This window comes from Cherax quadricarinatus, chromosome 19 (genome assembly GCF_038502225.1).
Source record: "Cherax quadricarinatus isolate ZL_2023a chromosome 19, ASM3850222v1, whole genome shotgun sequence".
In the NCBI taxonomy this organism is placed as follows: domain Eukaryota; kingdom Metazoa; phylum Arthropoda; class Malacostraca; order Decapoda; family Parastacidae; genus Cherax; species Cherax quadricarinatus.
In genome coordinates, this window is record NC_091310.1 from 18,341,772 (window position 1) to 18,357,362 (window position 15,591).

General features: G+C 37.4%; 1 protein-coding gene across 3 annotated transcripts in view; it reads left to right on the forward strand.

Annotated features, from left to right (window-relative positions):
• LOC128688254 (uncharacterized) overlaps window positions 1-15,591 on the forward strand; it is a 103,627-nt gene that overhangs the window by 85,207 nt on the left and 2,829 nt on the right. For all 3 annotated transcript variants that reach the window (XM_053775966.2, XM_053775964.2, XM_053775965.2), the window contains exons 7-8: window positions 8,523-8,638; window positions 12,009-12,138. In XM_053775966.2, the coding sequence (XP_053631941.2) occupies window positions 8,523-8,638; window positions 12,009-12,138 (246 nt within the window). The remainder of the gene's footprint in view (window positions 1-8,522; window positions 8,639-12,008; window positions 12,139-15,591) is intronic.

The window sequence follows — 15,591 nt, forward strand, 5'->3', positions numbered from 1 at the left end:
TCTCATAGATGGGGTTGTAAAAAGAAGTAAATGCTAGGGTGTTCGGGAGAGGGGTGGGATTAAATTATGGGGAATTAAATACAAAACGGGAAGTGACAGTTACTTTTTGCTGATGATACTGTGTTTATGGGAGATTCTAAAGAAAAATCGCAAAGGTTAGTGGACGAATCTGGGAATGTGTGTAAAGGTAGAAAGTTGAAAGTGAACTTAGAAAAGAGTAAGGTGATGAGAGTATCAAATGATTTAGATAAAGAAAAATTGGTGTCAAATTCGGGAGGAGGAGTATGGAAGAAGTGAATGTTTTTAGATATTTGGGAGTTGACGTGTCAGCAGATGGATTTATAAAGCATGAGGTTAATCATAGAATTGATGAAGGAAAAAAGGTGAGTGGTGCATTGTGGTACATGTGGAGGCAAAAATTTTTTATCTATGGAGACAAAGAAGGAATGTATGAAAGTATAGTAGTACCAACACTCTTATATGGGTGTGAAGCTTGGGTTGTAAATGCTGCAGCGAGGAGGCGGTTGGAGGCAGTGGAGATGTCCTGTCTAAGGGCAATGTGTGGTGTAAATATTATGCAGAAAATTAGGAGTGTGGAAATTAGGAGAAGGTGTGGATTTAATAAAAGTATTAGTCAGAGGGCTGAAGAGGGTTTGTTGATAAATTAGACACATGTGCAACTCTTGGGTATCTTTATTGAGGAAACGTTTCGCCACACAGTGGCTTCATCAGTCCATACAAAGGAGAATCTTGAAGAATAGGAGGAGAATGAGGTAATCAGTCCCTCAACCTTGAGTCGATGTGGTCAGTCCATCAATCTTGAATAGAATACGGCATACGTGCTGAGAAGGAGCTTATATACCGTTGGCAGGAGAGGTGAAGCAGTCAGAGGCAGTGTAACACTTATTCAATGTTGAAGTAGGTCGTGCCCAAGAATTAGGCAAGCGAAGAATTCCCAAGTATTAAGATCCCAAGAAGATGCAGTGTCTGACAGCTTTGTAGATGAATGGTTCAGAGAACCGACATGTTGATAAATTAGACACATGTGCAACTCTTGGGTATCTTTATTGAGGAAACGTTTCGCCACACAGTGGCTTCATCAGTCCATACAAAGGAGAATCTTGAAGAATAGGAGGAGATACCCAAGAGTTGCACATGTGTCTAATTTATCAACATGTCGGTTCTCTGAACCATTCATCTACAAAGCTGTCAGACACTGCATCTTCTTGGGATCTTAATACTTGGGAATTCTTCGCTTGCCTAATTCTTGGGCACGACCTACTTCAACATTGAATAAGTGTTACACTGCCTCTGACTGCTTCACCTCTCCTGCCAACGGTATATAAGCTCCTTCTCAGCACGTATGCCGTATTCTATTCAAGATTGATGGACTGACCACATCGACTCAAGGTTGAGGGACTGATTACCTCATTCTCCTCCTATTCTTCAAGATTCTCCTTTGTATGGACTGATGAAGCCACTGTGTGGCGAAACGTTTCCTCAATAAAGATACCCAAGAGTTGCACATGTGTCTAATTTATCAACATGTCGGTTCTCTGAACCATTCATCTACAAAGGGTTTGTTGAGGTGGTTTGGTCATTTAGAGAGAATGGATCAAAGTAGAATGACATGGAGAGCGTATAAATCTGTAGGGGAAGGAAGGCGGGGTAGGGGTCGTCCTCGAAAAGGTTGGAGGGAGGGGGTAAAGGAGGTGTTGTGGGCGAGGGATTTGGACTTCCAGCAAGCGTGCGTGAGCTTGTTAGATAGGAGTGAATGGAGACAAATGGTATTTGGGACCTGACGATCTGTTGGAGTGTGAGCGGGATAATATTTAGTGAAGGGATTCAGGGAAACCGGTTATTTTATATAACCGGACTTGAGTCCTGGAAATGGGAAGTACAATGCCTGCACTCTAAAGGAGGGGTTTGGGATATTGGCAGTTTGGAGAGATACATGGTGTATTTTTATACGTATATACTTCTAAACTGTTGTATTCTGAGCACCTCTGCAAAAACAGCGATTATGTGTGAGTGAGGTGAAAATATTGAATGAAAGTATTTTCTTTTTGGGGATTTTCTTTCTGTTTGGGTCACCCTGCCTCGGTGGGAGACCGCCGACTTGTTGAAAAAAAAAATATATATATAAGAACAAAAGAGTGTAGGAACACTGAAGAAGGCCTACTGGCCCATGCGAGGCAGGTTGAAGGATATTGTTAGCCGTCTGGATGACATCATGAGAGGTAATGGGAGCAATCCTATTATCTGTCTCAGTGCTGGAGGCAACGATGTTGGCAGACGTAGGAGTGAGGACCTGATTAGCAGGTATAGGTCAGCAATAGAGATAATTAGGAAGAAGGGTGGCAAACCTGTCATATGTGGCATTTTGCCAAGGAGAGGAGTTGGAAATGAATGGTTGTCCAGAGCAATTGGTGTCAATTGCTGGCTGGACAAATACTGTAAGGAAAATGCGGTAACATTCATTGACAAACTAGGAATAGTTAGTGGTATGGATTTTGGCGGGAAAACCCTGAAGTCGCAGGGTAGTAACATGAGTACTAGGAGAAATAGTAATAGGCAACATGAGGAGGATATTGGAAAGCCAGTGGCACTAATTGACAATGACAGTAATAGGTTTAGTGGAATAACAGAAAGGAGCAGGAAGGGTAAAGAGATAGGAGGGTCATTAAATATTTATTACACAAATAGTCGCAGTGCTAGGAATAAGATGGACGAGTTGAGACTAGTTGCTAGTGCAGGTAACATAGATGTATTTGCCATTACTGAGACGTGGTTTAATTCAAAAAGTCGGGACATGCCTGCGGAATGTCACATTCAGGGTTTTAAATTGTTCCAAGTAGATAGAAGTATCGGGAAGGGGGGTGGGGTGGCATTGTATGTCCGAGGTCGCTTGAACTGTTGCATAAAAACAGGTATTAAGTCTGAAGTAACACATACAGAGTCTGTTTGGATAGAATTTTCAGAGGGGCATGAAAAATTAATTTTAGGTGTGATATACCGTCCCCCAAATTTAGATAGGGACCAGGGGAGACTACTATGGGAGGAAATTGTTAGGGCCACAAGGCACGATAATGTAGTAATTCTAGGAGACTTTAACTTTAGTCATATTGATTGGAATTTCTTAACTGGGAATTTAGAATCATACGATTTCTTAGAAGTAGTTCAGGATTGTTTATTGAAGCAGTTTGTGACAGAACCTACAAGGGGTAATAACCTGCTTGACTTAGTTCTGGCAAACAATGAATCCCTTGTTAATAATTTAGAAGTTTCAGAGGAACTGGGTGCCAGCGACCACAAATCAATTACATGTAGAATTGAATGGAAGTATGATAGTAGGGATAACTCAGTAACAGTCCCAGATTTTCGCTTAGCAGATTACGATGGGCTTAGAGAACACTTATCATCTGTTGACTGGGGTAACGAAGAGAGCTATCAATATGACAGTTTTCTGAACACAATACATGCTGCTCAAAGAACGTTTATCCCTTATAAGGAAATTAGATCAAATAGAAATGACCCAAAATGGATGAATAATAGGCTGAAATATCTACTAGGGCATAAGAAAAGAATTTATAGGCGTATCAAAAGAGGCGAGGGTCATCTTATGAATCAGTATATTGACATTAAGAGGGACATTAAAAAGGGGATAAGAAAAGCTAAAATAGACTATGAAATTAAAGTTGCTAGGGATTCTAAAACTAACCCAAAAAGTTTTTTCCAGGTCTATAGAACAAAAGTCAGAGATAAGATAGGTCCCCTTAAAAATAACTATGGGCATCTTACTGACAAAGAGAATGAAATGTGCTCGATTTTAAATAATTATTTTCTCTCGGTTTTTACACAGGAAGACACTAATAATATTCCGGTAATTAATTTTTATAGTGGATCAGAAGAAGATAAATTATGTAACATCACAGTCACTAGTGAAATGGTTGTGAAGCAGATAGACAGACTGAAGCAAAATAAGTCACCGGGTCCTGATGAGGTTTTTTCAAGGGTTCTAAAGGAATGCAAAATGGAAGTCTGTGAACCATTAACTAATATTTTTAATTTATCCCTTCAAACAGGTGCAGTGTCTGATATGTGGAAGATGGCTAATGTAATTCCTATTTTTAAAACAGGGGACAAGTCGTTACCGTCAAATTACCGCCCAATAAGCCTGACCTCAATTGTAGGCAAATTACTAGAGTCAATTATAGCTGAGATTATAAGAAGCCATCTCGATAAGCATAGCTTGATTAATGATACTCAGCATGGATTCACAAGAGGCCGGTCTTGTCTAACTAATTTATTAACTTTCTTCAGTAAAGCTTTTGAGGCTGTTGACCACGATAAAGAATTTGATATTATTTACTTAGATTTTAGTAAGGCATTTGATAGAGTTCCGCACCAAAGACTGTTGAAGAAAGTAGCAGCTCATGGCATTGGGGGAAGGGTGCTCTCGTGGATCGAATCATGGCTCACAGACAGGAAGCAAAGAGTGTCCATAAATGGGGTTAAATCCGAGTGGGGATCAGTAACAAGTGGCGTTCCACAGGGATCAGTCTTGGGCCCGTTGTTGTTTATAATATATATCAATGATCTTGATGAAGGAATTACTAGTGATATGAGCAAATTCGCCGATGACACGAAGATAGGTAGGATAATTGATTCAAACGTAGATGTTAGGGAACTTCAGGAGGATTTAGACAAACTCTACTCTTGGTCAGAAAGTGGCAGATGCAGTTCAATGTAGATAAATGCAAGGTTCTGAAGCTCGGGAGTGTCCATAACCCTAGCACTTATAAGTTAAATAATGTAGAACTTAACCATACAGATTGCGAAAAGGACAGCAATGCCTAAGCGTACGTAATAAGGCAAATAGATTACTGGGATTTATATCAAGAAGTGTAAGCAACAGAAGTCCAGAGGTCATACTGCAGCTTTATACATCATTAGTAAGGCCTCACCTAGATTATGCAGTTCAATTCTGGTCTCCATATTACAGAATGGACATAAATTCGTTAGAAAACATTCAGCGTAGGATGACTAAATTAATACATAGCATTAGAAATCTTCCTTATGAAGAAAGATTGAAGACTCTTAAGTTACATTCACTTGTTAGACGAAGAATGAGGGGAGACCTGATCGAAGTGTATAAGTGGAAGATAGGTATTAATAAAGGGGATATTAACAAGGTCTTGAGAATATCTCTCCAAGAGAGAACCCGCAGTAATGGATTTAAATTAGATAAGTTTAGATTTAGAAAGGACATAGGAAAGTATTGGTTTGGAAATAGGGTAGTAGATGAGTGGAACAGTCTACCTAGTTGGGTTATTGAGGCTAGGACTTTGGGTAGTTTCAAATTTAGGTTGGATAAATACATGAGTGGGATGGGTTGGATTTGAGTGGGACTTGCACATCAGAGCTTATTTCTTGGGTAGCATTGAAAATTGGGTAGGTCAAATGTTTGTTAGTGGGATGAATTATAAAGGACCTGCCTAGTATGGGCCAGCAGGCCTGCTGCAGTGTTCCTCCTTTCTTATGTTCTTATGTTCTTAGGTCCTTATCAAAACGACCTCTACCTAAAGCTACCCAAGAAATAACTCCCGTACCCAATGACACCATTCAAACCCAGCCCCTCCCACTCATATATTTGTCCAGTCTCTTCTTAAAGCTACCCAAGGTCCTAGCCTCTATCACCCCACTGGGAAGACTGTTCCACGCATCTACAACTCTGTTAAAAAACCAGTACTTACCTATGTCCTTTCTATATCTAAATTTATCCAACTTAAATCCATTATTTCTGGTTCTTACCTGGTTCGACACCCTCAGTACTTTATTAATATCTCCCTTGTGCAAGACAGGTATACAATACCGACAAGATGAAATTTAAGACACTTGTGCAACATCTGGTTACCTTTATTGTAGACGTTTCGCCATCCAGTGGCTTTATCAATACAGATTCTTGGACATAATTAAAAAACAGAAGAACTATATACAAAAGATGAGGTAATCAGTCCCTCAGCCTTGGAGGTGGTGTTTACAGCACCATGGTTGTAGAGATTCTGATGGTTGTATATATATATATATATATATATATATATATATATATATATATATATATATATATATATATATATATATATATATTTGTTATTATCACACTGGCCGATTCCCACCAAGGCAGGGTGGCCCGAAAAAGAAAAACTTTCACCATCATTCACTCCATCACTGTCTTGCCAGAAAGGTGCTTTACACTACAGTTTTTAAACTGCAACATTAACACACCACCTTCAGAGTGCAGGCACTGTACTTCCCATCTCCAGGACTCAAGTCCGGCCTGCCGGTTTCCCTGAATCCCTTCATAAATGTTACTTTGCTCACACTCCAACAGCACGTCAAGATATATATATATATATATATATATATATATATATATATATATATATATATATATATATATATATATATATATATATATATATATGCAAACAATCGCAGACGGGCGATCTTAACTATGCAGGATGGGTGGAAATCTTTAGCTCAAGTACTTTCACACTTCTCAGTGCGTCATCAGGAGCTGTGCAATGTTGCAAGGGAGCAACAAAAGCAGGGAGAGAGGTCTCGGAGTAGCTTAGGTGTCACAGCAGTCTGCTGTGGACGTAGAGACAATGCTTGTAAATAATTTCACCTGTTTGCGAATTGTTAAACATTTCAAATCTCTTTCGTTGTCCACTGCATGGGGCAGGATTCGATGACATACGGTAGTGTGGGAGCCTCTGGCTAATTTCATTCTACTCCCCGTTTAGTGTACTAGCCTCCACAAGCAGTATTTATATTATTGTAAACACGAACGAGTGGTATTTAATCAACAACAAAACTGCAACCAGCCAAGGGCTCCAACCCGTGTCGTTTTGGTCCGCGAAAAGCGAAAATCACATGAGGCAGGCCAAAACGACATGGATTCGAGTCCATGGCTAGTCGCAGTGTTGTTACTGATTAAATTCCAATCGTTCGTGGTTACAATAATATATATATATATATATATATATATATATATATATATATATATATATATATATATATATATATATATATATATATATAATATCGTGCCGAATATGTAAAACTTGCGATCTTGGTTTAAATAGCAACGCTCATCTTGCCATATAAGACAAGCGAAAATTTGTGTATGCAATAATTTCGCAAAAATCATCCTGATCCTAACGAAAAAATATATTTCATTGTGTTTATTATTAAATTATTATAAACTTGTCTAAAATATATTAAGTTGGATTAGGCTAAATTAAATTGCGCTTGTTATAACAAGCTTAGATAAGTTTTCTAAGGTTCTTTTAGTACAAAATTATTAATTTTTACATTAACATAAATGAAAAAAATATATCTTTAAACGTAATAGAGAAAACTTGAGAAAGGTCTTAATTTTAAATGAGTTCTTGCTAATTGACCAGTTTTACCTATTCGCCACCCCACACACACACACACATACATTATATATATATATATATATATATATATATATATATATATATATATATATATATATATATATATATGTATATATATATATATATGTATATATATATATATGTGTATATATATATGTATATATATATATATATATATATATATATATATGTATATATATATGTATATATGTATATATATGTATATATGTATATATATGTATATATGTATATAGGTATATATATATATATGTATATATATATGTATATATATATATATATATATATATATATATATATATATGAGAGAGAGAGAGATTTTATTATGCCACATGTCAAGTACATTTTTATGAGTGACATGTCAGACATAGCTTAAATTCATCACAAATTCTATTAATTATATATGAATCTAATTTATATAATCCTGAACTAATATTCATATTAAACTCAACACTGTTGTTTATGAAACATGATTCGATTATATTTCTCTCAACCATGAACCTGAATGATACAAAAGATCATTAAACTCTTGTCCAACTCTAATGGTATATTTATGTTGTTGTAATCTTAGTTGAAAACCTTTCCCAGTTTAACCATAATGAGTTTTACTCCATTTTCAATATGGAATTTTATAGACATAAGCATTTTGGGGGGAATTCTTAATTATATATATTTATTTTTTACTGTTTTAAGATTTTTAAATACAACTTTGATTATATTTAAACTGCAGTTATTTACTTAGGCATGGGGTTAGAGGGTGAGTTTAGTTGGTCACCGAAGTAGAAATTGAGTGGTTTTCAGACAGCTGAATTATGAATATTATGAGTTTTACTATTAAGGAGGTGAAATACTGAGCCAGAAATTTCTTGTCATTGCGCCATACTTAGCCGAAGGCGCCGCCAGTGCCCAGTGCCACAACAAAGCTAAGTCAAGTCATCCCAAGGTTGGTGTCACACAACGAAGGTTCAACAGATCAGTCACAAGTGTAAAAAATATCGCTGGAATTTTTTTGTGAGATGTATTTCTCTCTCTCAGTGTCCTCGAGAGGGTGTCCAGCTCTGACGCGCAAGGAATATCAAAAGGAAACATACAGCACGGATGGAACCAAGAACTGTCGAAACGAGTACATCAAGTCCTTCGATAACCCAAAGGTAAAACATCCAGCTCTCTGTCTCCTGGTAACGATAGTGTGCTAGTGTTATTGTAAAGGGAAGAGAGAGAGAGAGAGAGAGAGAGAGAGAGAGAGAGAGAGAGAGAGAGAGAGAGAGAAGGTATAAAGCGGAAAGCCAGAGAAAGAACTAGAGAGAAAGGGGTTGGAATGTGATTAGACAAGTCACTATGGGAAGTCAGTCTTTATAAATGCAGCATAATACAAATATTGGAATAAAGAGAGAAAATCCGACACTGAATACAATCTGGAAGAGGAACTTCACACAGATCATGAAAAACATATTTTAACAGTGTACACTTAAGCAGTATGTGTGACGGTAGCTAATCAAGGAGCTACCTCCAGGAACCTTGCTCTAGGAATGTTGGGCCTGACATGCATCAGACCCGTCTTGGATTATGAAGTTCATGTAGGGAACTTGCACCTGTTCATTAACAAACTAGAGAAGATTCGAAAGTTTGTGTCAAGACCTTGTGCTATAGCTTTAATTTCCTGTCGACGGTAATGTTACCTATTTAACAACTATATAATCTCTGCATTGACACTAGAAAATACAAATGAAATGAAGTGATATCAATAATTATACTAGGCTGGCTCTTAGTCTCTAGTAACACGGTCCTCAGACTATTAGGTGGATTAAAAATAAACTACCTTCTAGGCTCTGACAGTTTTCAAGAGTTCTAAAAATAGATATCCTGAAAATATGTATAAATGCCTATTGTCATACCTATTTACAAAGTGCAAAATAAGGTCTCAGGTTTTAATTACAGGCCAAGCAACCTAATCTCAGTTGTGGGAAAATTAATGGAATGAATAACTGTAGATGCAACTCAACCATCTTGAAAGACATAATTTCGTGAATGAACCGAAGTACAGTACAGGTTTACTAAGGGGCGTTCTTGCCTGACGAATTTTCTTACCTTCTTCATTAAGGTATTATTGGAAGTTGTGTATGGTCAGGAATACGGACTTTTTTATGGCTCTGTCATAGAGAAATGGTTGACCTGTAAGAATTTCAGATAAATTTTTGGAGTAATTTGATATTACCAATTTCATATGTATTGTTTTTATTGGTTCAGATTATTTTTACCTTAGTGTGATGGTGATGACTCGTGTGAGTTCGTGTTATTAACTTTTATTTTTGTTATCGTTTTACCTTGTGTGTTCATATGTATGTTCGATGAGACATTAGATTGAGTGAAGATACTGGGAAGATGGAGGAAAATATTTTGAGGAACCGATAAGTGTTTATTTCATCAACATTCAGCATGCATGATTTCGTGCACTGGACAGGAAGGTAAAGCATCTTTTAGGACGAAGGAACAGCCGGATGTTAGTACAGGTAAAGTGCATGAGGCAGTGAAAAGCAGGTGGGGTTATAATTTCTAAGTGCTTGGTGCATTTGTTCAATAATTACATGAAAGAGGGAAGGTACATAGAGACTGGCAGAAAGCGTGCATAATTCCTTTGTATTAGGGTAAAAGGAATAAAAGGTGTATAAGATTTATAAGGGAATCAGCCTTTTGAGTATACTGAGTAGAATATACTGTACATTTATTAGTGAAAAAAATAAGAAAAAGACTTATAGAATTATGATGAAGAATATCAAGGAGGATTTAGAAAGGGTAGATGTGTAGACCAAGTGTTTACATTGAAACTTTTAAGTGATCAATACTCAGAAAAAGGTTAGGAACTATTTTACATTTATGGATTTAGTATAGGCATATGATAGGGTGGAGAGGGAAGCAATATGGCATATGTTGCAAATGTATGGAATAGGTGACAGGCTACATAAACAGTGAAAAAAAGTTTTCACGAGGATAGTGAGACTCAGGTTAGGAGAGAGGGAGATTATTTCCCAGTTAATGTAGGCCTTAGACACGGTGTAATGCCACCTTGGTTGTTTAACATATTAATGGGGTTGTAAAAGAATTGAATGTTAGGGAGTTGGGGCAGAGTGTGGGATTGAAAGACAAAGAATTTGAAGAGAAGTTGATGAAGGAATTTGGGAGGGCATGTAAAGGAAAGATCAAAATGATGAGAAATAAAATCTAGGTAATGAAAGACTGGAAATTAGATTGGAAGAATGGATGTAGTAAATGTGTTCAGATATTTGTGATTGGACTTGTTGGCGGATGAGTCTCGGAAAAATAAGGTGAATTATATAAACGACAATGGACAAAAATGTGGGTGGTGCATCTGTGGAGGAAAGTGTGAATGTACCAGAGTATTGTGTACCAGTACGGCTATATGGGTGTCAGACATGAGTTGCAAAAGCTCAAAGAGGAGATCCTGGAGGCAATGAATAGTGAATATTATGTAGAGATTAATAGCTTGGAGATGTGAAGAGGGGTTGTTAGGTGGTTTGGATCTTTAGAGTAGGTGAAGTAAAACTGGATGACTAGGAAGGTAAATAAATCTGGAGTGGAGGGGAGGCAAGGAAGGAGCTGCCCCAAGAAATGTTGGAGGCAGGGTTTTGAGCCTTAGGGGCTTGTACATGCAACAGGCTTTTGTAAGCACATTAGACAGAGTGGAGGCAAGTGTTTTTATTATAAATTGAAGTGCTGTTGGAGTGCAGGCTGAGTGACATTTATGAAGGGATTCCGGTTATACCGGCTAGCCAGACTTGAGTCCTGGAGGTGGAAAGCATGCTTCCTGCACTCTGAAGGAGGGATGGGGATGTTGTAGTCAGAGGCCCATCAGAGCTTTGATGTCGGTATCCTCCTTTGAAGACAGGGATTGAATGAGTGACGACGAAAGTGTTTCTTCTTTTCCGAATCACTCGACCTCGGTAAGAGGTGACCGATGTGTTATACTTTTTATTGTCAAAAATACTAAATGACCTCATAGACGAAAATGTTCTCTAATTTTCACATTTTCCTTCCTTCCATTCTTGTACCAGTTTTCCATCAATACATTAAAACGGTAACTGACTTTCCATCTACAGTACACTGGCTACGGAGGTTAATGTTTCAGAGAACCGGAAAGTTGATAAATTAGACACTTGTGCAACACTTGGATATCTTTATTGCGGAAAGTTTAAGCCACACAGTAGCTTCATCAGTTCAATATAAAGAAGAATAGTGAAGACTGGAAAGAGATTGTGGTAATCAAATTAACCTCAGTCTTCTTCTGATCTTCACTGTTCTTCTTTGTATTGGACTGAGGAAGTCACTGTCCACAATGCGATACCCAAGTGTTGCACTTGCGTCTAATTATTCGTACATTTCCTACAATGTATAGTGTATCTACTCTCTAAAGTATCTTTTATAAATACTTTAGTTTAATAACAGTAATGCAAATGACTATTTTGCAGCCCTTGTGTTAAGACTTTTTGCTATTTTGTCCTGCAGGTGACGGTAACATGCCAGGAGGGCTACCATTCTGACGGAGAATTATCGTCTCTGGAGCTGACCTGTGACCTGGAAACCTTCACCTGGAAGGATGAAGATGGAAAGGAGTCGAATTACGATCTCCGCTGCGGTGAGACATTCTAGTGTTTCATCTTTTGGAAAAAAAAGTCCCTGCTGTATTATAACATTTTTTATGTTCTGTTGTCGTACACATATAACAGGAAAATATAATGTTTAAGAGTCCGTGAGTGTCAGAACCTTGTTGGATTTGGGAGGAAAAAAAGTACCGGCAGGTATAGCAGAGGTAAGCCACAGCGGAATAAACCTTTATTTACACAACGTTCAGTTCATGGCTCAGCAAAACATTGTGCAAACTAGATGTATATCGGTCGCTTCATGATCCGAGAAAGGTATCCCCATATTGCATAACTCCAACCCTCTGCACGTCAATGCAGGGAAAAGGAATAGTGCAGAGTGCAACATAAGTTTTTACTTCAGTTAAATATTAGCGTTTAAGATTTGAAGAGAATGAGGAGAAATATTCACAAGTGATAACATTGAAACTATCTCAAATTCTTCAGTAAAACATGGTAAATTAGGATAAACACAACCCAAAACTAATTCAAACCTTTCATTAAGAAACATATAACACCATCTTTGCAGCCAAACTGAAGAGACATTCTCTTGTTAACTCTGAGAGACCAACATCCTAAAATACACCAGCACACTTAAGTTTGATGCCGCTTACAATTCACATTAAGAAGGTATCAGGGTTGAAGGGTGAGTCGAGCAACTCAAATATTGCATAAAAATAGTATTTGCTCTCCCAGTTTCTTCAATAAAAAGACCAAAATGAATCCAAACTTTTCTCTAAGATTTTCCAGCGTTTAAGTAGGTATGTTGCTTGTAAGTAATTTAGTTTTATTCAAACTTTGTCTTTAGTGAACCATTTTTCTTACACTGGTCTTGAGGGTACACACATGTTAGTGAGCATAAGTGAACATTATGAAGTTTTAACCTGAATAATCCAATAAAATCAACACTGTAGTTTGTTTCTCATTAGATGAGATATCTGGTTATTTGTATATTATCGAATGAGGACATTATCTGGTTATGTTTCTCATTGGATGAAACATTCTCTGGTAATGTTTCTCATTGGATGAAACATTATCTGGTTATGTTTCTCATTGGATGAAACATTCTCTGGTTATGTTTCTCATCGGATGAGACATTCTCCGCTTATTTCACAGATACTATTTTGATCCATAAAATACTGTCTGGAGTGGAAATATAGAAATGTTTAGGGTTGTAAATATTTCTCACTGACGGGAATGCAAATGTTAACGTTATATAACTATATGTATTTCCGTCGCTGTGTGATCCAAGGAATCCTCGTATTGCACAACCCCAGCTCCCTCCCCCCCCCCAACGCTATCTCTCTATGGCAATGCATTCGAGAATATTAGCACAGAGTGTAGCATGAGTTTACAATGCAGTTAAGTATTAGTGGTGAAGATTTCAGTCGAATCAGTTTAGAATTCGACACTAATATCCTAATTTTTGTTCAATAAAATTGCAAATCAGAACATGTACAGCCCTAAACTAATTTTGACTTTGTACTCAGAAACCATGGTTTTGAAGTACACCTAAAGAGGAATTTTCAAATCTCCGAGGGACCGATATTCTAAAGTACACCAGCACAGTAAGATTGAAAAAAGCCAGTCAGAGTGTTATTTATCAAGCTATTAGCGTAAAATGGTGAAGGTATTTAGGGGAGACTCTTAGAATTTTTTTTTCCAGCATGATAGCCGTCTCACACCGAGGTAGGATGACCCAAAAAAAGGAAAGAAACACTTTCACCACCATTCAATACTTTCACCATCATTCATTTGTACCTATAAATTATTGCATGAAAATCAGCATTTAAATATTGCCAGTTTCTTCATTACGTAGACAAACTAGGATCAACACGGGTCAAAATAAATCCAAATTTTCCTCTCAGTAATATTTACCAACATTTAAGGTTTATGTAAGTATGCATGTAAGTAATTAAGATTTATTCAGTGAACATTACGTGGATAACCAGTGAACTTAGATATTGTGATTAATTTCTGATAATTAAAAATATCCTTCAATTATTTCGCAAAAACCAAGTTGAACAATAAAATTGCCATTTTAAAATTTGCACAACCTAAACTCAAGTCACAGTTTGCAGTGAGGAAAACACTTAATCACTAAATGATTAAAGTCTCCATTTATTGCACAAAACTCAACAAACTGTCAACAAACTGTCAAACTGTGCACCTACACAGCCTAAAGCCAAAATTTTGTTTAGTCAGTTCATAAGATGAATCAGTCATTAGAGACGATGTTGTTTATAGTTCTTTTATTTTAATTAGGGGAGAGCGCTAAACAGTAGGGGTTATACAGCACCTGTGGAATGTGATGCATTCAGATTCGAATCGAGCAAGACGAGGATAAGTCCAGTTCCTTGAATCAAGAGCCCCTTCAACACCAAGGAAAAAATAATGCAATTAAGTAAAATAATACTGTTTCCAAGGAGGATACACGAGTGTTGAAATTTAAAAGTATATTAGAGGAGTTTTTCTCCACCTGTGACGCCGCAACAATACACCATCGGTGGAAATTTGAAGTCGATGACGGACTAAGACATTCTCGAGTTACAAACTAAAATTTTTGATAAAGAAGAGAAAAATGTCGCTGAAAAATTTTCCGATTAAAGAAAACTCTATTTTATTTTTTCTTGCAGCTTTCTCAATTGTATTTTATCTCTAGGTAACTGTGAAGGCTTACTCAGCCCTATAATAACTTCAGACAGTATTACCAAGGCTGGCTCCTCCTCAGGAAAACTAATGAATAGAAAAAGAAATAATAACAGACAAACATGAACACTTTATTATATAGAAAATATAAAATATAAAACACTTAAATATGAAATATTAATCCTACATTAAAGAAAATGAAAAATGAAAAATATAAATGATAACTGAATTCAAAGCTAATATAAAACTTGGGAGTCTGGTGTTGGTGACACTGTGTTCTTGAAATCGTAGCTGTTGTTGATGATGGGGGGGGTGTCGCAGGTGTTGGTTACAACCCACCGGTTCGTTCTTCACAGTATATCCGTGAGTATTCTATCCCGATGACAGGAAAGCAGGTTCTTTACCGTTGCAATGATGAGGGGTTACGTCCTGCAATTTCATACAGGTGCACAGGTTATTAAATCCAAAAAGGGGAAGTCTCAGGACGTTAGTCCATCTCCATCAGTTCTACTCGTTGATTGGCAGGTGACCCTCTCTGTCATCCAAGAGTAGTGCTGGGAGCTGAGAGTCTAGTGATTACTGTTTGGACCGGAGCCCCACACGTCACCTTTCGGGGGAGGGGGAAGAAGGAGGGGAAGGGATAGCGGGAGCTAGACTGACCCTACCTTAACAAGCAGTCGGCAATCAAACTGTCACTTTCTGGGGGGGGGGGGGGGAACGGCGGGAATAGCGGGAGCTAGATTTACCTTACCTTAACAAGTAGCCGGCAAGCAAACTATCACTTTCGGGGAGAGGGAAAA